Here is a 26170-nt window from a genome sequence, read left to right as displayed (position 1 = left end):
AGCCGTAAAACAATAATCTAGTACCTATTTTATGTAGAGCTATGCTTCACAAAGAAACCAAAAGCTAAGTTCCTTTTAATTGAAAGGGGCAGTTGAAAATGCTAAGAATTTTTTTAGCTTCTCCACAATGGCCTTGTCTTTGAGTGCACTTTTAGCACCTCAATCATTCAAGTGGCCCCACTGACTGCACTTTAAAAAAATTTTGCTGTTAGTTTTTTGACTTTTGCAGGTTGCTCTTCAAATTCTTTTTTGGCCTGTTTAATTATACTTTTATGCTCGACTTGCCAGAGTTTACGTTCCTTTCTATTTTCCTCAGTAGGATATGGCTTCCAATTTTTAAAGGATGTCTTTTTGCCTCTAATTGCCTCTTTTACTCTCTTTAGCCATGGTGGCACTTTCTGGGTGCTCCTACTATGTTTTTAATTTGGGTATTCATTTAATTTGAGCCTCTATTATGGTGTTTTTAAAAAGTTTACATGCAGCTTGCAGCCATTTCACTTGTGACAACCTTTTAATTTCCATTTAACTAGTTCCCTCATTTTTGTGTAGTTCCTCTTTCTGAAGTTAAATGCCATTGTGGTGGGCTTCTTTGGTACTTTCCCTCCCACAAGGATATTACATTAGGGTCACTATTACTGAGCAGTTCAGCTATAGTCACATCTTGGACGAGATCCTGTGCTGCACTTCGGACTAAATCAAATAATTGCCTCTCCTCTTTTGGGTACCAGAACTAGCTACTCCAAGAAGCAGTCATTAATGTGGTCTAGAACCTTTAACTCTGCATCCCTTTCTGAGGTGACATGTAGCCAGTCAATATGGAGACAATATAAATCCACGATTATTATTGAGTTCTCTCTCCTTACAACCTTTCTAATCTCCTGGAACATTTCACAATCACCATTATCATCCTGGGTCAGGTGGGGTTGGTAGTATATTCCTACTGTTATACTCTTATTATTTAAGGATGGAATTTTTATCTAGAGAGATTCTGTGGTACTATTTGATTTATGTAAGGATTTTTGCTATGTTTGACTATGCTTTTCTTCATAGATAGTGGCACTCCCCGACCACCATAACCTACTCTGTCATTCCAATGTATTTTGTACCCTGCTATTACCATGTCCCATTGATTATCATCATTCCACCAAGTTTCTGTGATGTCTATTAGATCAATATCCTCATTTAATAGCAGGCACTTAAGTTTGCCTAACTTATTATTTAGACTTCTAGCATTTGTATATAAGCATTTATTACATTTGTCACTTTTGAAACTGAATGGGACTCTATCATTTGACTGTTTCTTCAGTTCCTTCCTGTACTTTATAAACTTCTACCCTCTCCTCTTTACTAGGATACAGAAAATCCCCATTAATAGAGCCTCTATTATAATACATGTGCTCCTCCGCAACTATCAGCTTCCCCCTGCCCTTAGTTAAAAAACCTCCTCTACGACCTTTTAAATTCTACATGCCAGCAATCTGGTTCCGTTTAGGTGGAGCCTGCCCTTCCTGTATAGTCTTCTCCTTTCCCAAAAGGTTCCCGACCACCTAATAAACCTAAACACTCATCCCTACATTGTCTCATCTATGCATTGAGACCCTGCAGTTCTGCCTGTCTAACCAGCCCTGCGCATGGAACTAGAAGCAGCCATGAAGGTCCTGGGCTTTAATGTCTTACTTAGCAGCCTAAATTTGGCCTCCAGGACCTCTCCCCTACCTTTCCCTATGACATTGGTACCTACATGTACCACGACAACCAGTTCCTTCCCAGCACTGCACATAAGCCTGTCTAGATGTCTCGAGAGATTTGCAACGTTCACACGTGGCAGGCAATTCACCATGCGCTTCTCCTGGTCATCACAAACTCAACTATCTATATTTCTAATGATCCAATCTCCCATTACTATTATCTGTCTCTTCCTAATAACTGGGATTCCTTACCCAGAGAGGAGTCCTCAGTGAAAAAGGACAGCATGACTTCATCTGGAAGGAGAGTCTCAATTATGGGATAGTTTCCCTTTGCTCTAGTTTGATGTTCTCCTTCCCCAAGACTTTCATCCTCCTCAACAGCACAGAGGTTGTCAGATTAGGGGTGTACGACAAAGTCTCATATGTACCTCTGTCTCCCTTAGCTCTTCCAGTTCAGCCACTCTGGTCTCCAGAGCCCGTACTTGGTCTCTGAGGGCCATAAGTGCCCTGCACCGAATGCACACATATGCCAACTGCCTACAAAAGAGGTAATCACACATGCTGCATTCAGTGCAATGAACTGGATACCCCCACTCTGCTGCTGTACTTCTACATGCATTCTTTACACTTCTGCAGCTTTTTGGTTTGTTTTTCTTGGGGTTTTTGGGAGGGGAGGGGGCGTTTATTGCCTAAATTCAGAGATTGTTAATCAGGTGTCATCTGGTTCTCCTACTCCCTCTCTAAAACCCCCTCACAAAACTCCTAGTAACTGCTCATGTGCCATTAACTGCTCCCGTTGCTTAGGAGCTGTTTTTTTAAACCCCTTGTAGTCCAAGTAGCTCTGCCCCCTGATTAATGGATCCTGAAGCGCTAAGGGATCAAAGACTCATTTAGACGCTCTCAGCCTTGCCTAGCAGGCTGTTAGGCTCAGCAAATGGCCCCCCAAAACAGACCACACTCTACACTTTAATCAAGCAGCAAGCACAAAATAAACAACAAACTCACTCCAAGGGTCACATATTTGCTCCTCCTTCCCCTGGAGAACTCTCTCACAAAACCCCCCCATTAGCTGCTCCTGTTCGTTAGCTCCTCTAGTTGCTTAGGAGCTGACTTTTTAAACCCCCATTCTCCCTGAGTAGCCCCACCCCTATGTAACAGTTAACGGCTCCTAAAGGGATTAGAGAATCTGTCCTCTGGCAGGTAAGCTGTCTCACTGTCCTGGAACTGACCTTGGCCCCTATGAATGCTGATATCTCAGATGGGATAATTAATGATTTTTCATAACGTATCAGGAGGCCCAGCTGTGGAAACAAGGATAAGACACAACTGAAGCATGTCAGAGCTTCCTGATATGACCTCTCTCCGTTCACTCAGCCATGTACGTATGGATTGATGTGGATGTTCTTCTTTCTCAGACATGCTGCCACCATTGCAAGGCATTTCATAAAGATCCTTCATGCTGTAGAGTCCAAAAGGCAGTACCTTGTTCAGGAAGTGATTTGGCTCTGCTGCAAATTTCAGGTACTTCCTATAGGGTGGGTGGATGGCAACATGGAAGTACAGATCCTATAAGTCAAAAGCCACAAACCAGGCTTGAGCCTGAAGACATGGAATGATGGAGGCAAGCGTTACCATGCTGAATCTGAGGCAACGCACATATTCAGTCTCCTCAGGTCTAGGATAGGATGAAGAACCCTTTCTTTGGAATAAAGAAACACAGGGAGTAGAAGCCTCTTACCCTGTACTCCTAAGAAACTTCTCCCATGCTCACAGATGAAACAACAAGGCCACTTCTTTTAGTAATAGCTTCTCATGAGAAGGGTCCTTGAAGAGGGACTGGGAGGATAGTGGGGAGCAAGCAAAGAATGAAAATGGATAGAGTGCCTCTCGGCTACAAGGTCCACCACCTATTTGCTGGCTTTATCTCTGACCACACTCAATGGAAAGGGGCAAAAGCAATTTCTGATGGTCATCTCTGGGTTGGATCCGGACATGGCTTTTGATGCTCCCATCCAACCTGCTGCCTTTGGGATGGAGCCTGGTGTGCAATGGAGAAGGATAACGGATGACTACCATCCCATCTCCTGGTATATCAGTGTGCGTATTCTGGTTGGTGACTGTAAGGTACAACAGAGTTCTATGCCACTGCAGTAGCTGGTACTGAAATGGCTTGAAATCCCTAGGAACCTCAGCACTGCCCTCAAATCCTTGAAGGAATGGCGTGCCTCATTTGTCTTATTGCAGAACAGCTCCATTCCCTTGAAGACTAAGTCCTCTATAGTTACCTGGACTTCTCAGAATCCCATACAGAACTGGAGCAAGGCAGATGAATACAATTTATGACCAAAAAGGTCCAATTTCTCGAAATCCTTATCTTTCAGAATCCCCTTAGTGGACCTGTTTTTTTTTTTCCTGGACCACAAATACTGCTAATGATCCTGGTGCAGGATGCACATAAAAGTGTTCAAAAGTCCTTAGGTGGTAGTTGGTACCTTTCTACTTTGCTGTGTCCAGAACATCCTCATTAATTGGGAGAGAAATTCTTGATAGCACTAAGTAGCTGTGAATGATGAACAACTTGTGTGTGTTCTCTTGGATCAGTGTCTCCAAATCCAAAGTTTCAGCTATTCTTGAGAGCAGGTCTTGGAAGGCTCTAGACTCATCAACAGCTGGTGTAGAGGCTGAAATGACTGTCTTTTTAGGAGAACTTGAAGACTCCTTCAGTGGGGAGGGCAGTCTCCACTTGCTTCTGAGGGGCTTCCTCCATTTCTGGTGAGGGGCCTGGCCATTTAGGTGGATGATGATCAAAACCTCCTCCTTTTCCTGGACACATGCGACCATAGTCTGCTCCTTGACACACAGGAAGGTGAACATCAGTAGGCCCACAAAGGCCAATGTGGAACATTAAGGATACTGGCCAGATCGCTGTTGACTTGTCCCCTGCCAGTCACACAAGTGCCCAGAATTGAACATTTCTGGAACTCCTTCTCAGATCCTTTTATGGTCTGACAGGAGAGGGTTCCTTGCATGATGTAGGGGAGAAGAAGTGAGTTGGAAATGGTGAATAGAAGTACATCCTCTGGGAACAGTGGTCCTGCTGGGGTAAATCCAGTGCTGGGGCCTCCGGTGAGGTGTCTGTCCTGGTACTAAGGAGACAGGAGATGGCAGCACCTCCAAGGCATATCTCGGTACCCATACTGGTTCCCGTGTCAAAATCAGCACAAGTACCGCCATCTCTTGCATGTTCTTCAAAGTCAGTACCATGCTCCCAGCCCTCAACATCAAGGAGGGCTTGGAAGATGCATCTTTGAGGAATGTTTTAAGTCCTCCTGAAGGATGAACCCACTACACACTCTGAGCTGCATTTGCACTTGGTGTGGGTCTGCTGCTTGGCACCTTGTGAAGCAGATGACATGAATCTCCTGGTCCTGGAGTCTGTGCCAAAGCACTCAGTTCACAGGTCATCAATGCCAGAGTACAGGTGTCAGGGTAGTCACTGTCTTAAGTCTTGATGCCAGTGGTCTTGGTGCCCTTTTTGATGACTTCTGACTGGAACAAGTGGTCAGGTGCATGCTTTCTACAGCACTTGCTGTAGATAGTCTCCTCTATTCAGACTCCATGGATCAGACATGACTTTCATGGCTTGCTCAAAGAGGTCTAATCTGAGCCTTGTCTCAGAATTTTCAAGTGTGGGCCAAGAAGGAATGACAGATTGGGGATGTGTCCCTCCCCAAAACAGAAAAGTCATCGACTGTGCCTGCCAATTAAGGACACAAGATCATTTCACAGTGGACAGAGCTAAACCCATAGGGGGTTAAAAATCCCCCATGACGACTGTTAGCATGAAATCCCTCAACCCACAGTGGGGCACCACCTGGGTTTTGTTTTAAATTTTTTGGAACATCCAAATCAGTTAGAAACATGGAATTGAAGAGGGTTTTCTTCATAATATAATTTGAAGTGAGTTTGAAGCTCAAGGAAGAATAGCAGGCCAGACATTTGCCAGGTTCTGTCTTGCTGGCATACATGGTAAGATGGAACTGAGGGAGTGTTGCAGCCAATCTGCCCTTTAAGCCCGCACATGAAAGCATGAAGTGAAACAGGACCGTATGGCCCAGACAGACACGGTTACTCCGAAAAGATTCCAAGCTCATGTGCACAGGAGGCATGAGCACCTTCAGAGAGAGCCAAACTGATACAAAGAACTGTTTAATACTGAACTCAAATTTTAGAAGGCAATGCAATGAAATAAGGATATGCATCAGAGAAGATATCATAAATATTTTAACTAGGAAGAACGAAGAATGCAGTTTTTAGATTTGGATCAGGTTTAGGCCAGTACCTGGGGTTCAGATTAGTGGCCAAACCAATGCTAGTGTACAGATTTGGTGGTCACAAAAATCATAAAACATTGTGTTATATGGTCTTAATTAAAATCTGTTTAAACTATAGCATAAAATTCAGCATAAAACTAAATCCCTCTGTTGCCTGCATAATGTGTAATCTACTTAATTAACAACCTTCCAGGCATTGAAGGACTGAAAAAAAGTTATAAATAAATGGAAGTCAACAATACGGAAACATTCATATTAAAACTGCACAAATCATTTTTTCATGGTCAGACTTCTCTGTAATGTAAACAGCTGAAACATGAAGGGACAATGTCAAACTCGGGTATGAAACTAGTCTGATCCCTGTAGTTCATGTCATGCTATCTAGATATTTATACCAGGCTCAATTCATAAATTACAAATAATTCTACTTTGAAGTGTAGCATCACTTTTTCCCCTGCCTGCCTTCCTTCCCTTCTGCATTTGCCATAAAATCAGTTTTGCTTGTTAAAAACTCAAGTGCCTCTGACTTCCACTGTTTTGTTATTTTTATAGTGCTTAACCCTGGACACTGCTTTGCACTTTTATTTGAAAAATATAATCTGGAACAAAAATTCTTCAGAATCATTTACTATTTTTCTAATTCGTTGAATTTTTTTTCTCATCAGTGTGAGGGATAGATAGCGTAGGCTAAAGCCAGAAATAGCATGAATATGCACTACACACATTTTCTCAGACAGCTCTACCACTGAATCTTAATCTTGATTTACAGTAACCCTATTGTACTAGTCCAGGGGTCACAAACACACAACCCGCAGAGCTATTTGCTTTGGCCTGACAAGCTCCCGCACGTTGCCCCTCCCCCCGCAGCGCACCACATCCCTGCTCCTCTACCTACCTCCAGGCGCTTCCTGCCACCAAACAGCTGTTTGGCAGGACTTAGAGGTTTCCAGGAGGGAGGGGGGAGGAGCGGGGAGCCACATGCTCCGGGGAAGAGGAGGCGGAGAAGAGGTGGGGCAAAGATGGGGATTTGGGGAAGGGGTTGGAATAGGGGCAGGGAGGGGGCGGAGTTGGGGTCGGAACTTTGGGGAAGGGGTTGGAAAGAGGCAGGGCAGGGGCATGGCCTCATGGAAGGGGTGGAGTGGGGGCGGGGGCAGCATCAGTGATGCGGCCCTCAGGCCAATGCATTAGTCTTTGTGCGGCCTTCCTGGTAATTTGAGTTTGAGATCCCTGTACTGGTCTATAGTTTTTTCTAAGAAAAGCAATTATGCCAAACTGTACCAAATTATTTTAATTCTATTTTCATAATTCTCTATCCTTAAAACTACTCCTTTCCTTTACATCACTCACTGTTGTAAGCTGCTGCTGCTGCTAGCCTCTGGCTGTAACATGCTGTGATGAATTGGTCCTGAGGAGTCAGCGTTTCCTGACAGCGAATTGGACAAGACAGGAAGAGAAAAATGAAAACGAAGGGGGAGAAAGACCAATGGCAAAAGGGGCAGGCAGCAACTACCAATGTTTATCAACGAATAGTCCCATCAGCTGTATATGACATGCAAACATATTCATATAATTGCTGTACGCAAGACAGACATCTAAATCTCAATTTTCCTAAAGTTATCTGCCATGAAAGCCAAAAATGTAAAGGTCGGACTAATTCTCATCAGCGTGGGGGTGAATAGCACAGACTAATGGCAGGTTTCAGAGTAACAGCCGTGTTAGTCTGTATTCGCAAAAAGAAAAGGAGGACTTGTGGCACCTTAGAGACTAACCAATTTATTAGAGCATAAGCTTTCGTGAGCTACATCTGAGGAAGTGAGCTGTAGCTCACGAAAGCTTATGCTCTAATAAATTGGTTAGTCTCTAAGGTGCCACAAGTCCTCCTTTTCTTTTTACAGACTAATGGAAGTCTGGCTCTTGACTTACTACAACGAGCAGGTCTCTTCTTTCGTGGACTTTCCACATCTTCCATGTCTGTTCCAGTGCTTTCCTCTGTTGTGGCTGCTGCTGATGCCGCTGCCTTTCTTTTCTTCTGTTAAAAAGATAAGAAAGTGGTTAAGACAACAGCAGAAATTCCAAGTAGATTGACTAAATAAGAGTGAGGTAGAAGCTATTTACATGTGTTACTCTGTGATTCTAAGTCATCTAACCTCATTTGTCCCACAATCTCCACAACACCTGATCTGAACATTCACTATACCCTATATGCAGAAGGCAACTGACTCAAAATATTAATCTAAAAGTTAGACACAGTACTGATTACAATATACAATTGTAAACAGTTCAGTTTTACCTTTCCACAAAAAGCTATTCGTATTTTAAGAATGTTTTATTTTAAATTATAACAATCCACATTTCTAAATCAAGGCCTCTCTAATTTTAGTAATAATTTAAAATTAATCATCAAAGGAGCAATCTGACTACCCTAAAATAATATAGAAAATGTTCTTACCCAACATTAAAATTAATTTCATTTTTAGTAATTAACATTTACCGTATTAAGTCAAACTTTATCTGAATCCAAAGGCTTAAGGCCTGTTTTTGCACAGCTAAAAAGTATCTAACACCCAGAGACAGCACATTCTTTTTTCCTAATGGCAACTACAGGGTCTCTTCCAAAGAGAGCTACAAGGGAATGTTGAACTCTATTCAAGACACAATCTTAAAACTTCTGAATATATAGCACTGTTATCTGTGTATTACAATTAATCCCACTGTTGCAAAGTATTCTTAAGGTGGCTATGGAAACTTTTTTTTTTTTTTTTTAAAGTCACATCATTTTGTAAAGGATGTGTTGGCCCACATACATAACTTTGCTAAACATTGGGAAAGTTTAACTTGCTTTTCTAGTAACTGAATAAGAATGTACTGCTTTCCTAAAATATCTTTAAAAGCGTTACAACTTCACATAGCTGATAGGAGAAGGGGAGAGCACATTACATCTTTCCTTTCCAAAGTGTTGCTTCATGATTACCATCTAAACCCTGCTGGGCTGAACAGATTGGTTCGATAATTACATACAATAACTGCAGTGGGCAGGTAACCCTCAGCTGGCACAGGGCAGCTCCCCTGTGAGAACTTCCATATGCAAACTGCACTGATGGAGTGCATTAGGTACATCTTTCCTGCCGGTGCACAGGCCTGATTAACGCCAGCCAAGACTCCAAGGTTAGCATGTCAGCAGATTTGTGATGCATTAGGCAGGAACAAACACAGACACTTTTGTTCGTTCTGACCAAAATTAAGGAGGAATATCTCAGCACTGTATTGCCTTTATACAGGAGATAATGCATTCCTCCTGTGAGAGATTTTAAACGCTCTTCGTAAAAACAGATATCAATTACGTTCTACACAAAAGAAAAGTACATTTATCTTGTTTCCAAGATTATTTAATAAAAAAAAGGATCTCAATCTTGATGCAGGTGAATCACATGGCAACAGAAATCAGGCGGTATTCATCTCACAAAAGCAACACTTGTGTTTGAAACAGAATGTGAGAAGGAAGTATGAATCACTGTAACCCATATTTCCCTGTTTATTTTCTAACAATTAGGGAGTGCTGTCAGCATGCTAAGCTCTGAAAAAACATAAGACATGGCCCTTACTCTAGGGAGTTTAGTTTAAAAGTTATGGAGGCTTCCTCTGGAATAAAATGTTGGTATCTTCTTGTTATGCTAGAGCTTGTGCACAGAACAGAGCTATTATGCAGTGATCTGCCTCGATCTTCCACTCTGAGCTTCTGGTAGTCCAAGACTGAGGGTCACCCCAAGCATGGGCTTGCACCCCTGGCTATTTTGACAAACGAACATTGATGGATCTATCCTGTATGAATTTATCCAGTTCTCTTTTGAACCAGTTATACTTTTGACCATCACATCCCACAGCAATGAGTTCCACAGGTTAGTTGTGCATTGCATGAAAAGTACTTCCTCTTATGTGTATTAACCTATTTATTTCATTGGGTGTCCTCGGGTTTTTGTATTGTGTGAAAGGGTAAATAACTTCTCCGTTCATTTTTTCCATACCAGTCATGATTTTATACACCTATCCTATCCTGCTTTAGTTGTCTCTTTTCTAAGCTGTGAGCACATCATGGATTTATATAGTGCATTACAATATTTTCTATTCCTTTCCCAATAGTTCCTAATATATTGTTAGTCTTTTTTGACTGCTGCTACACATGGAGCAGAATTTTTGAGAGAACCATCCAGGGTAGTGCCAAGACTTCTTTCTTGGATGGTAACAGCTAATTTAGAACCCATCATTGGGTATGTACAGATGGGATTATTTTTCTCCCCCCCAATGTGCATAACTTTACACTTATCAACACTGAATTTCATCTGTATTTTGTTGCCCAGTCACCCAGTTTTGTGAGATCCCTCCAACACCTTGCAGTCTGCTTTGGACTTAAATATCTCGTTAGTTTTTGTCTCTTTAGCAAACTGCTTCTCAAATTCTCTTTTCCTGCCTTATTATATACTTTTACATTTTACTTGCCAGAGTTTGTGGTCCTTCCTATTTTCCTCATTAGGATTTGACTTCCAAATTTTAAAGGATGCCTTTTAGCCTCCAACGGCCTCCACTGGGCTGTTCAGCAACTGTGGCATTCTTTTGGTGGTCCTACCATCTTTTTTGATTTGGGATATACATTTAATCTGAGCCTCTATTATGTTTTTAGTAGTCTCCATACTGTTTGAAGGCATTTTACCCTTGTGACTGCTATTTTTAATCTCCATTTAAGCAGCGTCCTTCTTGTGTAGGTTCCAAATTTCACTATTTGTTTGGTACCTTCCTCCCTAGAAGGATGTTAAATTTAATTACATTACGGTCACGATTTCCAAGCGGTTCAGCTACAATTACCTCTTGGACCATATCTTGTGTTCCACTTAGGACTAAATCAACAATGTGGGTTCCAGGAGTAGAGTACTCCAAGAAGCAGCCCTTTATGGTGTCTACAAACTTTATGACTGCATCACAGCCTGAGGTGACAATATAAGGATAGTTGAAATCTGTTATTGTGTTTTCCCTTAGCATTTCATAGTCACGATCACCATCCTGGTCAGGTGGTCGGTAACATATTCCTATTGCTCTATTAATTATTAAAGTATGGAATTTGTATCCATTGAAATTCTACAGTACAGTTTGATTCATTTAAGATTTTCACCTTATTTGAATATACTTTTAAAAACAAAACACACAAAAAAAGAACAGTGCCACTGGTCTATCAACATAACATACCCTGTAATTCCTATATATTTTGTACCCTGGTATCATTATGTCCCATTGATTATCCTCATTTCATCAAGTTTCTGTGATGCCTATTATATCAATATCCTCATTTAATGCGAGGCGTGCTAGTTCACCCATCTTATCATTTAAGCTTCTAGCCTTTGTATATAAGCACTTGTACATTTTGTCAATAGTTAGTTGCTTGCCTTCATGTGTTATGTTTAAATGAGACTTATGTGACTGTTGCTCACTAGCTCCTACCTGTACCATCAACTTCTATGCCAGGACACAGAGTTCCCTCTTCAATAAATTCATCAAAGGATGTCTTCACCTGAAACGTTGGGCTCCTCTGCACTTTTTGGTTTTCCCTTGGCCACCAGTTTAAAAAAAATCCTCTACAACCATTTTAAATTTATGTGCCAGCAGCGTGGGTCCATTTTGATTAAGGTGAAACCCACTCATCCTTCCTGTATAGGCTCTTCCTTCCCCAAAAGGTTCCCCACTTCCAAATAAACCTAAATCCCTTCCCCCTACACTGTCATCTTATCCACGCATTTAGACCTTGCATTACAGTCTGTCTTCCTAGCTCTGTACATGGAACTGGAAGCGTTGCAGAGGATGCTACCATAGATATCCTGGACTTTTAATCTCTTACTTCGCAGCCTAAATTTGGCCTCCAACACGTCTCTCTTACATTTCCCTATGTCACTGGTATCTACATGTACCATGACCACTGGTTCCTCCGAAGCACTACTACAAGCTATCTAGATGTATCAGGAGATCTGCTACCTTTGCACTCAGCAGGCAATTCACCATGTGGTTCTACCAACCATCAAAACACACAACTTTCAGGAAAGGGGGACTTGCTTGGTGAGAACCAACCCTCTCTTTCCATCTAGCAAGCCTTCCAGAGTGGTTTAAGACAGGCCCTTGGCAGTAGGAGTAGCACAGTCCCTTCCATTCTATCCTGAAGCCACAACTGAAATACTGGACCTACAAAATCTAGCATAGATGCAAGGGCTTTCTGGCATGGTATGTTACTGAAAACAGAAAGTACCCTTTGCCACAGCCAGGTCAAACCTGAGTGGCGGTGTGACCTTATGCGTCAGGTTGCAATGAAGGGAGCAGGCCCAGCCCTGCAGGTCAGGAGCTCCTGCTACTGCAGGGTGAGCGAGGCAGGCTTGCTTTCCAACTCTCCCCCGTGTCCCTGTAGGGCCTCCTCTCTGGGCTGGGCCAGGATTAGAATTGCCGTGCTGGGCTGCTGTGGGTGGCTGGTGCCCTCTTAGTAGGGTGAGGAGGTGATGGCAGAAGACAAGGATGCTGGCCTACCATTTTGGGCCACACACATGAATCTGGCCCCGGGGTGGGCTGCAAAAAAACCTGACAAAATGCAGTTGGTGGGTCACATTAGTAAAAAGTTAAGAACCACTAAGCTATGAGACCTATATTCTGCTCTCAGTTTAAACACTTCAACAAAACCACTGCAAATGAATGAAAGCTGACTAGGCCTATGGCACCGCACCAGAAGAAAACAGAAAAAGGGGCACAATAAATAAAAACCTCAATGCATGCAAACAAAAACACCTATAGGTAAGTAATGTCGCCATCTAGGGAATGAAAGTGATTGCACCTGGCTTAAGTAAAGTACATTAGGTTTTAAAAACCTAGGGCCTGATTCAATAGGAAATGTATACAGTCTTCTGTGCTGGACAAGGACACAAAAGACTCAGAAGGTCACAGATGTCAGCTCTGCAGCAGGCCAACCTAATACAGCAAAGTCAGCAAAACAACAGAAACAGATTTCGTTCAGCACACAGATCCAAACCACATTGATTCACAGGGGGAGGAGAACTCATGTTAATGAGCTCTCCTTGCTGGGCAGATCTTTACACCTGATTCAGCAGAATATTAACAATGAAACTATGGTAATGCAATTTTTAACTAGGGGACTAGTTCCAGTGCAAAATCATAACTTAGGCCTGGTCTACATTGCCACTTAAGTTGATGTAAGTTATGTTGCTCAGGGGTGTGAAAAAAAATTACCCTCCTTAGCAAAGTAGCTTACACCGACCTAACGCGGTGCCTACATTGCCCTGTGTTGGCAGGAGACGCTCTCCTGCCAACTTACCTTCCACCTCTCAGGGAGGTGGAATACTGAAGTCGATGGGAGAGCACTCTGTCATCAACTTACTGTGTCTTCACCAGAACTGCTAAATCAATGCCGCTGCAATCCATGCAGTGGCTGCGATTTAGCATGTAAGCGTAGACAAGCCCTTAGAAAAGCTTGAGGTAGTACTTCAGAGGACTTCAATCTCCTGTAGTTTTTGGTTTGGTTTCATACTTTCTGCATGAGATCTTTAATGTATGGCTGACTGAGCAGTTATTAGACACTATCTTTTCAATCAATACTTGTAGAGAAGCATTTGTGCACATTAATTCTGTTGCTGTTAGAGCAGCCAAAATATCCCACCTGCAAAACAGAATGGACTACCCTTGATCTTATTGTCATCGGTGGAGTCAACGTTTTTATCAATTTGTTTATAAGTCACTGTTTTGTTATTAGATTAAATGAAGCTTTAACATACTATTTCACTACAATAAAGTGAAAAATTCTTACACTTTTGCTGTAAGTTGGTTTAGAAATATGTTACTGATTAAAATTACTTTGTATGACATAGGGCTGTACAAAATACATACAAAGAAGGACGTTTCAATACCTAGGCCCATCTCTCAATCACAGAAATGTAGGGCTGAAAGGGACTTGACGGGTCATCTAGTCCAGGCTCTTGCACCGAGGCAGGACCAAGTAAACCTAGACCATCCGTGACAGGTGTTTGTCCAACCTGTTCTTAAAAACCTCCAATGACGGGGATTCCCCAGCATCCCTTGGAAGTCTATTCCACTACTTAACTACCCTTCGAGTTAGAAAGATTTTCCTCATATCTAACCTAAATCACCCTAGCTGCAGATTAAACCCATTACTTCTTGTCCTATCTTCAGCAGACACGGAGAACAATTGACTACAGTCCTCTTTATAACAGCCCTTACTATATTTGAAGACTGTTACCAGGTCCCCATCCCAAGTCTTCTTTTCTCAAGACTAAAATATGCCCAGGTTTTTGTTTTGTTTGTTTAAAACCTTTCCTCATAAAAGGATTAGAAAACCTGGCCTATCATTCTTGTTGCTCTCTTCTGTACTCTCTCCAATTTATCCACATCTCTCCTAAAGTATGGCACCCAGAACTAGATGCAGTACTCCAGCTGAAGCCTCACCAGTACAGAATAAAAACAGGACATTTAAAAGCCAGGTCTTACATGCAGCACTCTTGTTAATACTCCCCAGAATATTAGCTTTTTCCGCAACTGCATCACATCGACTCTTATGCAATTGGAGATCCATGATAATCCGCATGTCCTTTTCAGTACTACCACCTAACTAGTTATTCCCCTTTTTGTAACTGTGCATATGAATTTTCCTTTCTAAGTGTAGTACTTTCAACTTGTATTTATTAAACTTCATATTGTTGAATTCAGACTAATTCTCCAGTTTGTCAGGCTTATTTTGAATTCTAATCCTGTCCTCACAAGTGCTAACAACCTCTCCCAGTTTTGTGTCATTCGTAAATATTATAAACATACTCTCCACTCCATTATCCAAGTCTTAATGAAAATATTGACTAGTACCGGACCAAGGATGGACCCAACCTGCTACATCTCTCCAGTCTGACAGCAAACCATTGATAACTACTCTTTGAATACAGTCTTTCAACCAGTTGTGCACTCGCCTTTCAGTAATTTCATCTACACCACATTGGCTATAAGAATGTCACATGGGACTGTGTCAAAAGCCTTATTAAATCAAGATATACGTCTACTGCTCCCCCCACCCAGGCTATAACCCTGTCAAAGAAGGAAATTAGGTTGGTTTGGTATGATTCATTCTTGACAAATCCATGTTGGCTATTAGATATAACCCAATTATCTTCTATTAAACAATCTGTAAGCATATAATCTGTTCCAGTATTTTGCCAGGTACCAAAGTTAGGATGACTGTCTTATAATTCCCTGGGCCTTCTTTGTTCCCCCTTTTAAAGAGAGGTATTATGTATGCTCTTATCCAGTCCTCTGGGATCTTAACTATACTCCATGAGTTCTCAATATTGTTTCAGCTTGTTCCTTAAGTATCATAGGGTGATTTTCATCAGGCCCTGCCAACTTCAGTATCTCTCATTTATCTCAATACACTTAAACCTGTTAGTTCCGTATTTTGGTTTGAATTCCTTCCCCGTTGTTGTTAGTATTGTGTTGAGTATCTGGCCACCACTTGCCTTTTTAGTGAAAACAGAAGTAAAATAGGCTTTAAATCCCTCAGCTTTCATGATGTCATCCCTTAGCTCTCCTTCCCCACTAAATAGAGGACCTACACTTTCCTGTCTTTCCCTTGCTCCTAATATATTTATAGACCCTCTTCTTATTGTCTTATGTCCCTTGCTAGATGTAACTCATTTTGAGCCTCTGCCTTTCTGATTTTACCGCTACATGCTTGTGCTATTCTTTTATATTGCTAAGCAATTTGTCCATGTTTCCACATTTTGTAGGACTCCTTTCTGATTTTCTGGTGATTAAAGAGTTCCTTAAGGAGCCATATTGGCTTCTTATTATTCTTATCTTTCTTTGGCTTGGGATAGTTTACTGTTGCACATTTAATCTCCTTGAGAAACGGCCAGCTCTTAACTACTTTATCCCTCAGATTTTCTTCCCATAGGAGCTTACATACCTCGGAGTTGTGAAAGTCTGCCTTTTTGAAGTTCATTGTCCCTTATTCTGCTTCTCTCACTCCTTTCTTTTCTTAGAATTATGATATCTATTATTTCATGATCAGTTTCACCCACATTGCCTTCAACCTTCAGCTTTGCAACCTATTCCTCCCTGTTAGTGAGGACCAAGTCTAAAATGTCTGTCTCCCAGTTACTTACCTTTGTCTATCAAGTTTTGTCCTATAAGGGCAACAACAGTAATGCTTATTTGATAATGCAGATTCAATTTTAGTTATATGACTGCCTCAGTATCATTCTTCATAACATATTCCACATTTTAACTTTTCCCCAAAAAATTAGGGGGCAGTTTTCATGAAATGATTAAATTTACATCTGTAAATAAATTTGCTAGAGGGTTTTCTGCACATGAATAGTTCTATAGCTTTCATTAAGAACTGGTCCCACTAGCATACGTTTCTTCTGTATAAACATCCACATAGATCCCACACAAGCAGTTGCATACTGACAATAGGAAATCAGTATTTACCTGTAGGGTTAATATGCTAGGATCCTTTGCTGAAATGTGTGAATTATAAAATCTCCTCCATTGTGCAAGTAGGACTGTACATTTTACTAACTGGAAAGAGCTACTTGTGCAAATGTTCTGCACAACAAAAGATTCCATATGCGAGAGAAAATTTAGAGTTCAGTCTACTTAAATACAAGTACCTCTGGAAGTATTAGATTTTTGTCAGTAAACATGGATTTCATCATACACATATAAACCAACAAAAAATATTTTCGTTACTAATAATCTAAATGTACAGATAAGCAAAGAAAAATGTTGCTCGAGAACTTAAGAGTTTGATTAACTGATATTTACTTTGTATCTTCCGATGTGATGCTGACAATTTGTATTTTAATAGTTACAAAGCTAACTTGCTGAATCTCAATATCTACTTCATTAAATAATTGTCTGCCCCACCCAATTTCCCAACTGTGAAAATTTAAATTGATAAAATACTTAAAAACAAACATTGATATTATACATCAAAATTATAAAAAAATAAAAATATACCAAGCCAAAATAAAAAGATTAATATACCCCTAATCTAGTACTATACTAATTGTACATAAAGAACACCTTTTTGTTCAGTGCCTAGCACAACGGGGTCCTGGTCCAAGGCTGGGTCTCCTAGGTGCTGCAATAATACAAATAATAATACTGTACACAATACCTGAATTCCAATAGCAAATTGATGACATAAGGATGTTCGTTTAAAAGTAAGTATTTAGGTCTAGATATGTAAGGTAAGAAACCTGAAATGAAACCAAAAGGTAACTAGACTTATGATTTTACCTCACACTTTGGCCCATCTGGAATTTTTTAGACTCTTGGAAAAAAAAAATGTGTAAATTAACTGCAATGTTCATCTGTTCAAATGTCATTACAACTAAATATACATTTTCTTTCCCAAGGTATTATTTACTGCATGTGAAAGTATACCTGCTAAAATAGTGCTATATTAAAAACTTTCAGAGCAATTACTTAAATTAAAATTAGCCCATGTGTCTGCTTATGAAATATGCTGTAAAGCTAACAAACGTTTGTGACTAACTTTCCTATTTCCTTACTTTCTGATTTGGGCTAATTATGACATCCGTTTTCCATATCATTTTATTTAATTCTTTTATTTAGTTTAAAACAAGATCCATTAAAAGCTGATTTTAAATGTAAAAAGAAGAAACCTTTTGCACAGGCTTGGTTCGCAAATCTCCATTCTCTGAAAAACGGAAGTCCAGTACGCCATCATCCTTTTTCCCAATCGCCTTAAGACCTTGCAAAAGTATTTCTCGGAAATGCTGATAAAGAGGTTTCTCTTCATAGCTCAATAACTTCACCTTTTCCATGTACTTGGCTATTTCATCTGAGGGAATGGTACATAAAATTAATTTCTATTTAAAGCAGTTGGTAATCAATAGGTTTTACCTAAAAATGTGAGAATTATGTATACACCCTTTTTGGGGTTCTTTGATATGGATATTTAAACATAATTATAGCGGTTTAATACAGCATATTTTAGAAAGAAAAAAAACCATCCCAGGGCTCATTAATAAATTATCACAGCACCACTTTTCTACATTCATTACACTGAAGGAAGTACTCAGCCCTTAAAAACTATTTTTCAATATGCTTATCTCCTCTACAGTGAGCCTTTTATTCAACTGATATTTCTTCCCTGCATTTAAGATGATCCACTACAGGTGAAATAAGAGCCTGAACCCAGAACTTTGCCAGGTAAGTCAAGGAGAAACTATTTTTCGTGCATTTTATTTTAATCAAAGGCAGGGAATTTTCATCATTTCACCTTTAAAACTATAGTTGCTAAAATACTAATAAGCATGAAACAATCCTGTATTGACAATTAGGATTGGGTGACCCAAGAAAATTTTTCCATTTCTAATTTCTGCAAAAAAGCATGTATAGTTAATGTCAGGACTTTGAAAATCTGCTAGCCAACTCTCATATGGCGAGACACAAGCTTTCCCAGACAAGTGCTTCTTTAGAATCTAAGCTTAACAAAAATTAATTTCTAACCCTTACAGTTGTGAAGATATTTCCAAATATGAAATGAGCGTGAGCCAGTGCAATATCTTCTAGTCTGCAGATTAAACTAGTGACTGCTACTGTTCACACCTTTCCTATAACAGAAAGAAAACTTACCTGTCTTGTAAATTTAATTACTGCTATTCAAAACATTGATCAGTTTCACTTTACTGCTGTTTGGGAAGGCAGAAGCAGAGGCAGGTACTGGCTCTAGTCACTGGGGAGAACTTAAAGGGTATGTCTACACAGCAGCTGGGAGGTATGACAGAGTAGATGGACTCGTGTTAGCATGCTAAAAATAGCAGTGAGAACACTGCCACCTAGGTGCAACCTAGCCAACCGCTGAGGCCCAGCCCAAGCCACTGTGGGTGCTGCAACATCCACACTACTATTTTTAGCATGCTAGCTCAAGCTGAGCTAACATGAGTCTGTCCATCCATGCTGGGAATCACACCTCATAGCTGCAAGTGCAGATATAGCCGAAGAGGCGATAGGAGGAACAGAAGATCAGAGACACCTCTCCCAGATGGACTACATGCTGACAACAATCTGACACCCACTCAATCTTTCCAAGCAGCTGAATTGTCATCTGTCAGTGTTTGTATTCAACTCAAGAATAGAAATTACTACACATACCCAAATATTAAAGTAGTTACTGCCACATGAAAATGGGAATTTCAGATATGCTGTGAGTGCATTCCTGGGCCTAACTGAATAATCTACCTAAACCCTATTAAAGTTAGTAGTAGTATGGTAGAGGTGGCCAGTCAGGTTTCTTTGAAGAATGAATCATTAATGCTTTATTTCAATGTGCTTTATCTTTTTTGAGAGACTAAGGATTAACTGTTTGTCTAATAAAATAAAACCCCAAGTACTAATATTAAAAAAAAAGGCTCTTCCTACCTGGTTTTTCTCTCTCAGGAAAGCACTTGTTCATCAAATCTGTAATATTCTCACTATATCTGAGAAATAAAAGCGGAAGAATCAATTGTTTAGATTGCAGATAAATTATATTTAATAATAATTGTGAAACAGCTTGTTCATTCACAGCTGATCTGTATTTCTTTCAAAACATATATCGTTAAAACATTAAAAGTTAAGAAAAAAATGTAAATATTGACATGTAAATAAAAATAGTTCTAATATTGTATAATCCTTTTCTTACAGTCCTTTTGTTTTGATTCTGTTATCTTTTATATTTATTAGTGATTACAGAAAGAAATCGGAAAATTGGAAAGCTTAATTTTGTTTCTATCTAGGTAACTGGCTCCTTGTATGACAATATCTGTTCTTACAATATCAAAGTCTTACTTTCTGTGAAAGGGGAATATTTATCCACATTTGTAAAGGGCTTTGAGATCTTTGGATAAAAAAGTGCAATGTAAGCACTTTAAATTCTGCAGGATCCTTGTGATCACATACTCTTCACTTCACCTAGAAAAGAAAATTCCCTCTGCAGGGCCAGCTAAATCCCTGTTTAAGAAAACAGAGTCGCAGCACTGTGCTGTTCCCAAGCACCTGACTTGATAAGCAAAGGAAGAGGCTTGAGCTCCAGGTGTGAGAGAAACGGAAGAAGAAATATAAGAATGCAGACCCTATATAAAATTGAACATCTTATATTTAAAGTGAGTTTCATCTTGAGATGCTTTAAAGTAACTTCCCTGTGTCAAGATGAAACTTTCAAAAGGCAAGCTGCATGACCTATAGCCCAGTTCCAAGTATTACTGTAAATTGTCTTGTTTGTGAAAACAGTGGCAATATTGGTCATAAGATTTTTATATTTATTTTTAATTTAGTTGCTAAGCTGTTGGTTTTTTTTTAAAAATGAGCTACTTTTATAGCATTTTTCATAATAAATTTTCCATAAATTTATGGCATGTCACAAAGACCTTTTGCCTAGATAAGACCATGCCAGCTTCTTCAAGTGGTTTCATGTCCACAACTAAAATTACTAGTTTAAAAAAAGGACTTTCCCAGAATTGACACAAGCTAATGACCTAATTCAAACCTGAGTGGATCACATTGCTGCATGGCTCCAAGGTAGGTCTTACACCTGATTTGTCCATATACGTTGGAGGGAGATGATGCAAGGATGATTAAGCAAAGTTTGAAAACTATAATAATCAAGGGGAAGTCCAAGAAACCATCAAGGATTAGGCACCACACAAGAACAGAATTCTAAGGAGGAAACAATTAGCTCTGAGCTATGTGTCAGTTATTAGATATTTTCATTTCAGTACTGAGTTTTTAACCAGCTCTAAGTCCCAAATTTGATTGACTTTGGTTATAACTCCCAACTAAAGAATTCAGACCGGCACCTTCCTATAATTCTCTTTAGCATTTATAAGGATTATTTCTAGGACTAAATTAGATGATTTAACTCATTTTATGACTTAACTTCAATCCAATGCAGAGACTAATCCATTGATTTGATAGTTGTACTGCTTTATTCTTAATAATAATAGTGGAGAGCTTTGGTGATTTTTATTTTGTTTTTGTTGAATTATTTTAATAAAATTTAACAAAAGATACTGAGATGCACTTCATTCAATAAGCAACGGGAGCCCAGAACCTTTGTGGTCATGGGTGAATATATCAGCCAGTCAATGTAAAAGACTTCAGCTCTCTCACCAACCTTTCCAAACTACATAGATGTAGAAAACTGTGGCTCAGAAGAAGATGTTCCACTTTAAACCCTCATATGCCAATTCCTTCTTCCATCCATGCAAGGACAATTTCTGCTCTAGCTTTTCCTGCTCAGAGCTATTACTACTCCCCCTCACTCCTCCTTGCACTGATGCCTTTTATCAGTTCAGCAACTAAAAGAGCAGAGAAGTTGCTGCTCCGAGAAATGTTGAGGCAGCAGCATTAGCAGGAGGGACAAGAAGTTGCTCTGAGCAATGACTGCCAGGTAGCGGTGGCAAAAGCAGTACTGCAGGCACATGACAGAACTTACTCTCGGCTAAGATGGCAAACAGTGGGCAGAGGAAATGAGGGAGGACGATTCAGTGTTTAGGGCAGTAGTCACGAACTCAGGAGATCCAAGTTCAGTTCCTTAATCTGCCACGGACTTCCAGTGTGACTTTGTGTAGGCTATTTAGTTTCTGTGCCTCAGTTCCCCATCTGTAAAATGGGGGTGGTAATGCTTTGTCTACCTCACATGGGTGCTGTGAGGATAAATACATTAAAGATTGTGAGGTGTTCAGAGTAACAGAAGCTACTATAAAGATACTTAACATAGAGGGACATGGTGTTGACAAGTACAAAAGTTAAGGGGGTATCATTAGAGAAGGTTTAATTATTATCTTAAATGGTGGGATAGGAATAAAAGAAAGGGAATATACTCAAGAGAAAATCAAGGGGGAGGTTGAAGGAGAATATAACCTACAGTTTTGGACTTCATTATAACTCTGGAATCTCCATTCCAGCCTGTAAGAGTAGACATAGTATTATCCAGCTCCTAACAGAAGAGGAATCATTGTTTATGAGTACATAGTATTGCTACACTGAAATATTTTTATTCCTAGGTTCAATTTCAAATGAGAAAATATAATAAGTTCCTTACCTAATTTTTGAATCTCTGACATAGTTGGGGTCTTTTAAATTGTCCTCCCATGGTAGATGGCCACTGAGCCAATGAATCATACAGTAACCTAGAATTTCCAAGTCACCACGTCTTGATGGAGCTACAAATATATATAAATACATACACGCATTTGAAGTTAAAGTTTGTAAACACAGTAAGACAACTGGAAGCCAAAGTTAACAGTAATTAACAACTACAGTATGCTTTGGAGTTTATTTCAGAGGGAAGCAGGAAGGAAAGGAAACTAGAATTATTGCTCAAATGGCTGGAAGACTTATAAAGGAATTTGAAATTAATCTCTCTTTCTTCCGCTCACGAATATGACATGCTGCAGTTATCCCAATATCTGAAACATTTTAAGTCCTCACATTATGGACAAAATAGAGTGAGTGAACTGACTGACTTAATGTTCATAACATTTTTACTTCCCCTTTCCCCAAAAACAGCGAATAGAGTTGAAACGTGAGCTCTTCAAATTATTATTCCACAAATGGAAATATTTCAGATTTCCTGAATACTGAAACATTGCTTGCAGAAGATTCTGAAATCCTATATGTTGACAAGACAAGGGATGTAACATATTTGCTTTCACATGTTCCACAAGATACTGATTAAAATTGTATTAAACGTATCAACAGGAAAATCCCCTTTAAGGTCTGTTAGTCAATTTTTAGCCCAGATGAGAGTTTACATCCAATCGGATTTTAATTTTTAAATTAAAATTTGTGCAAGACATCAAGAACTTTCCTAAACATTCAAATATAACACTTCTACTGCATTTCTATTGCAAAACCACGCTTTGAAGCGTCCCTACCCCCTGTTTGCCTGAAACTAGAAATGGGCAACAGGAAATGGATCACTTGATGATTACCTGTTCTGTTTGTACCCTCTGAAGCACCTGGCATTGGCCACTGTCAGAAGACAGGATACAGGGCTAGATGAACCATTGATCTGCCCATTATAGCAGTTCTTACGTTCTTCATCCACTAATTCTATAATTTTATCAAAATAAGCAACAAACTTGGTCTGGCAAGATTTGCTCTTTATAAAGTCATGTTACTATAATGTTTAATATTTTTCACTGTTTATTTTCAGTGGACACAGATTAGATTTAAAGGATGGTAGTTTACATCAAACAGGATTTAAGGCTCAGCCTTGGCCAGATATGGAAGAAGTATGCTTCAAATTGAATTTAGGGACCATTAACTCCCTCAAATAACCAGAATCACCCCAGAATCATCATAATTGTCCCTTCTGACCTAAATATCTATGAATCATCACACACCAGTCTACTTACACAGTTAGTACCAATTCAATAAATATGTCTCACACTAACGGATACACATGATCAATCTTAAATTAGGTGGATTTCTTACATAAAGTAGATCTAATCATGTCTATATGCAAAGAAATACAAATGATTTCCAACACTACAGCAAAGTAACAGCTGAAAAAATTAGTAAATGCTCTAATTCTGTTGCCCAGCAAATTTCAGAAAAAACAAAGCTGAACTTCTGCTATACAGTTGGAACATTTAGTTTTCTAAACAGTGTTAGGACTCCTCAGTAAATAGGAATTTTAAAATATGTCTGCTATAAAATGTTCGTGATTAAAATAAAAACAGTCTTGTATGGAACAAAGTGAATTAAAGTTTTGACTACTTACCCACACCCTTATGAGCATCAATACTAGTATATTCAATTGTACCATCATGACATCTTTTGGGGTCTTCTTTATATTTTTTGTGCACTCCTTCTGGACAGTATCGATATGCAAGGCCATAATCAACCAAGTACACCTATTAAATCCCATATACCAGGCAAAGATCAAAGGACTATTCATACAGAAGAATTCATATAAAAATAAATATGAGTGACTCAGAACTTCTTCAGAAGAAAAAGTCTAAAAAGGTCAGCTCTTTGGATTAAAAAGTTCATTTATTCATTCTTAAACATAAGACACATATATAAAATTTTGAAAACTGCAACAAGTTTTCAGTCACTTAACGCACTATGAAAAATGACAACCAGTTTTAGAAATCATTTACTGCTGATCTAGTGGTAGTGCCAAGTAAAATGTTCAGTTCTTATCTAGGAGCAGACTGGATTACAATGGTCTATCAGACAACAGCAAAAGAGGCTCGCAGTATTGATATCAGAGATTAGAATAAATTTACCATACTGTATTTCTTGAGTATTCATGTAAAGCTAGTGTTGTTGTCCTATTACCACAAAAGGAGTACTGCAAAAGAATAGATGCCAGGTAGTAGTCTTCATTATCCCCTGGCTACTTCTAAATATATTGGCAATAGTTAATCTACTTTGTAAGGTAAACTATTTGGACAGGGAATCTGTAGAATTATGGAAATGAAATGCACATTTTCCAAACATTAAAGGGTTTAAAAAAATTAGAAAACTAAATATATTTCTGTAAATCAATTGATTTGAACAATCAACATGTGAAGAAACCAAATTTTTCAAGTAACAGAACACTTGTATTTGATGGATCCTTGAACAAAGGAAATAAAAAAAGTGACAAAGCAGACAGGCAAACATAATTTACTGGTGTACTATATAATTTTAAGCTTCCACCCCCAAATAGCTATTTGAAATTCATTTTGTATCACAAGCACTCCTCCTGAATATTATTTAGGGCAGAAAGCCAACTTGATAAACTGCCAGGAAATTGCATCAAAAATGTAGAATATTAAATATAAATGTCAAGCAGAAATATCACTGTATTCATTCTTAAAAATAAAAGACTTCTGCTAATGTTCACAGGTTCAAAGCACCTCAGTTTGTTGTCAAAGAGGATTAAAATAGGAGAAATGAAGCAGAGATATCACAAATACCTGATTAAGATTCTTGTAGCTCAGGAGAAGGTTTGAGGCCTTGATGTCTCCATGCACATATTCATGCTCATGGATATATTCCAGAATATCAAGCTAACAAAACACAATATACAGGAGTATCAGCGTAGTACTCAACTCCAGCCAGCAGAGGACCACTATTCAGCATAAACTGCCTTTTAGCAAAAGGTTACATTTTAAAAATGTTTCAGGAATTACTATTACTTACTATTCTCAAGCTTAATATTAAGACAGTTTTGTGTTCAAACTGCTTTGCATTCTCTTCATAAATTTTCTGAAGATCTCTCCCAAATCGGTCCATTACCATAAACCTATAGCTGAAATTCAAATCAGGGGGGAAAAAAGTTACTGAACTAAAATGCATACAGTATTTTACCCATGTATTTTATCCCATTGCACTAATTACTGAATTCAAGCATGTTTATTTTTAGAATAAAAATCAGTTATGCAGGCAAACAAATATTTATGAACACTAGAATTTTTTGTACTGTACTTCAACCCTATTATTTGTTTCGTTTGCTTTGTATCACCTAAAGCAAACGTCCTCCATCAAAGGTATGTTCCTGAGATCCAGCTAGTTATGCAGTAAAACAAGCACCCATCTCAGAAAGTACTATGGTGTTTCATTCACAACAGGAAAGAGCAAGTATTAACTGCTGGTTAAGACCAATATTTTTTTCCCAAAAGTCATTTATATTTTAATTAAGTGGTTACTTTCACAACTTGGCTGCTTTAAAAGTAATATTACTAAGATTTAAATGAGCATTCTACTTATTGAAATGAAGCTCCCCTATCAAATATGTTTTAATATTCATCTCTAAGGTCACCAAAGTTTGACTTTAGTATAAAAGCTCATTCCCATAAAAGCTCTGCACATGAATTCTGGAAAGCTCATTTGGATTGAGACAGTTACATTTTGTCAGGAAAAGTTAGTACTACTTTGCAAGATCTACAAGATACCTGATTCTACAAGTTTCAGAGTAACAGCCGTGTTAGTCTGTATTCGCAAAAAGAAAAGGAGTACTTGTGGCACCTTAGAGACTAAGCAATTTATTTGAGCATAAGCTTTCGTGCGCTACAGCTCACTTCATCGGATGCATAC

General features: G+C 39.1%; 1 protein-coding gene across 4 annotated transcripts in view; it reads right to left on the bottom strand.

Annotated features, from left to right (window-relative positions):
- The window catches only part of VRK1 (VRK serine/threonine kinase 1), a 119063-nt gene that overhangs the window by 72339 nt on the left and 20554 nt on the right, over positions 1-26170 (bottom strand). For 3 of the 4 annotated variants that reach the window (XR_012159554.2, XM_078853381.1, XM_073349604.2), the window contains 8 exons: positions 25277-25385; positions 25051-25143; positions 23865-23997; positions 22179-22299; positions 19517-19575; positions 17755-17933; positions 7946-8051; positions 7370-7445 (listed from right to left, as the gene is read on the bottom strand). Coding sequence is in view for 3 of the 4 variants with exons in the window: in XM_078853381.1 (XP_078709507.1) it covers positions 7370-7445; positions 7946-8051; positions 17755-17933; positions 19517-19575; positions 22179-22299; positions 23865-23997; positions 25051-25143; positions 25277-25385 (876 nt within the window). In the remaining variant the exon portion in view is untranslated. The remainder of the gene's footprint in view (positions 1-7369; positions 7446-7945; positions 8052-17754; positions 17934-19516; positions 19576-22178; positions 22300-23864; positions 23998-25050; positions 25144-25276; positions 25386-26170) is intronic. The other variant, XM_073349607.2, reaches the window with a different exon arrangement.

The sequence above is a fragment of the Lepidochelys kempii genome, chromosome 6 (genome assembly GCF_965140285.1).
Source record: "Lepidochelys kempii isolate rLepKem1 chromosome 6, rLepKem1.hap1, whole genome shotgun sequence".
In the NCBI taxonomy this organism is placed as follows: Eukaryota; Metazoa; Chordata; order Testudines; family Cheloniidae; genus Lepidochelys; species Lepidochelys kempii.
This window is presented reverse-complemented; position numbering and strand designations above follow the sequence as displayed.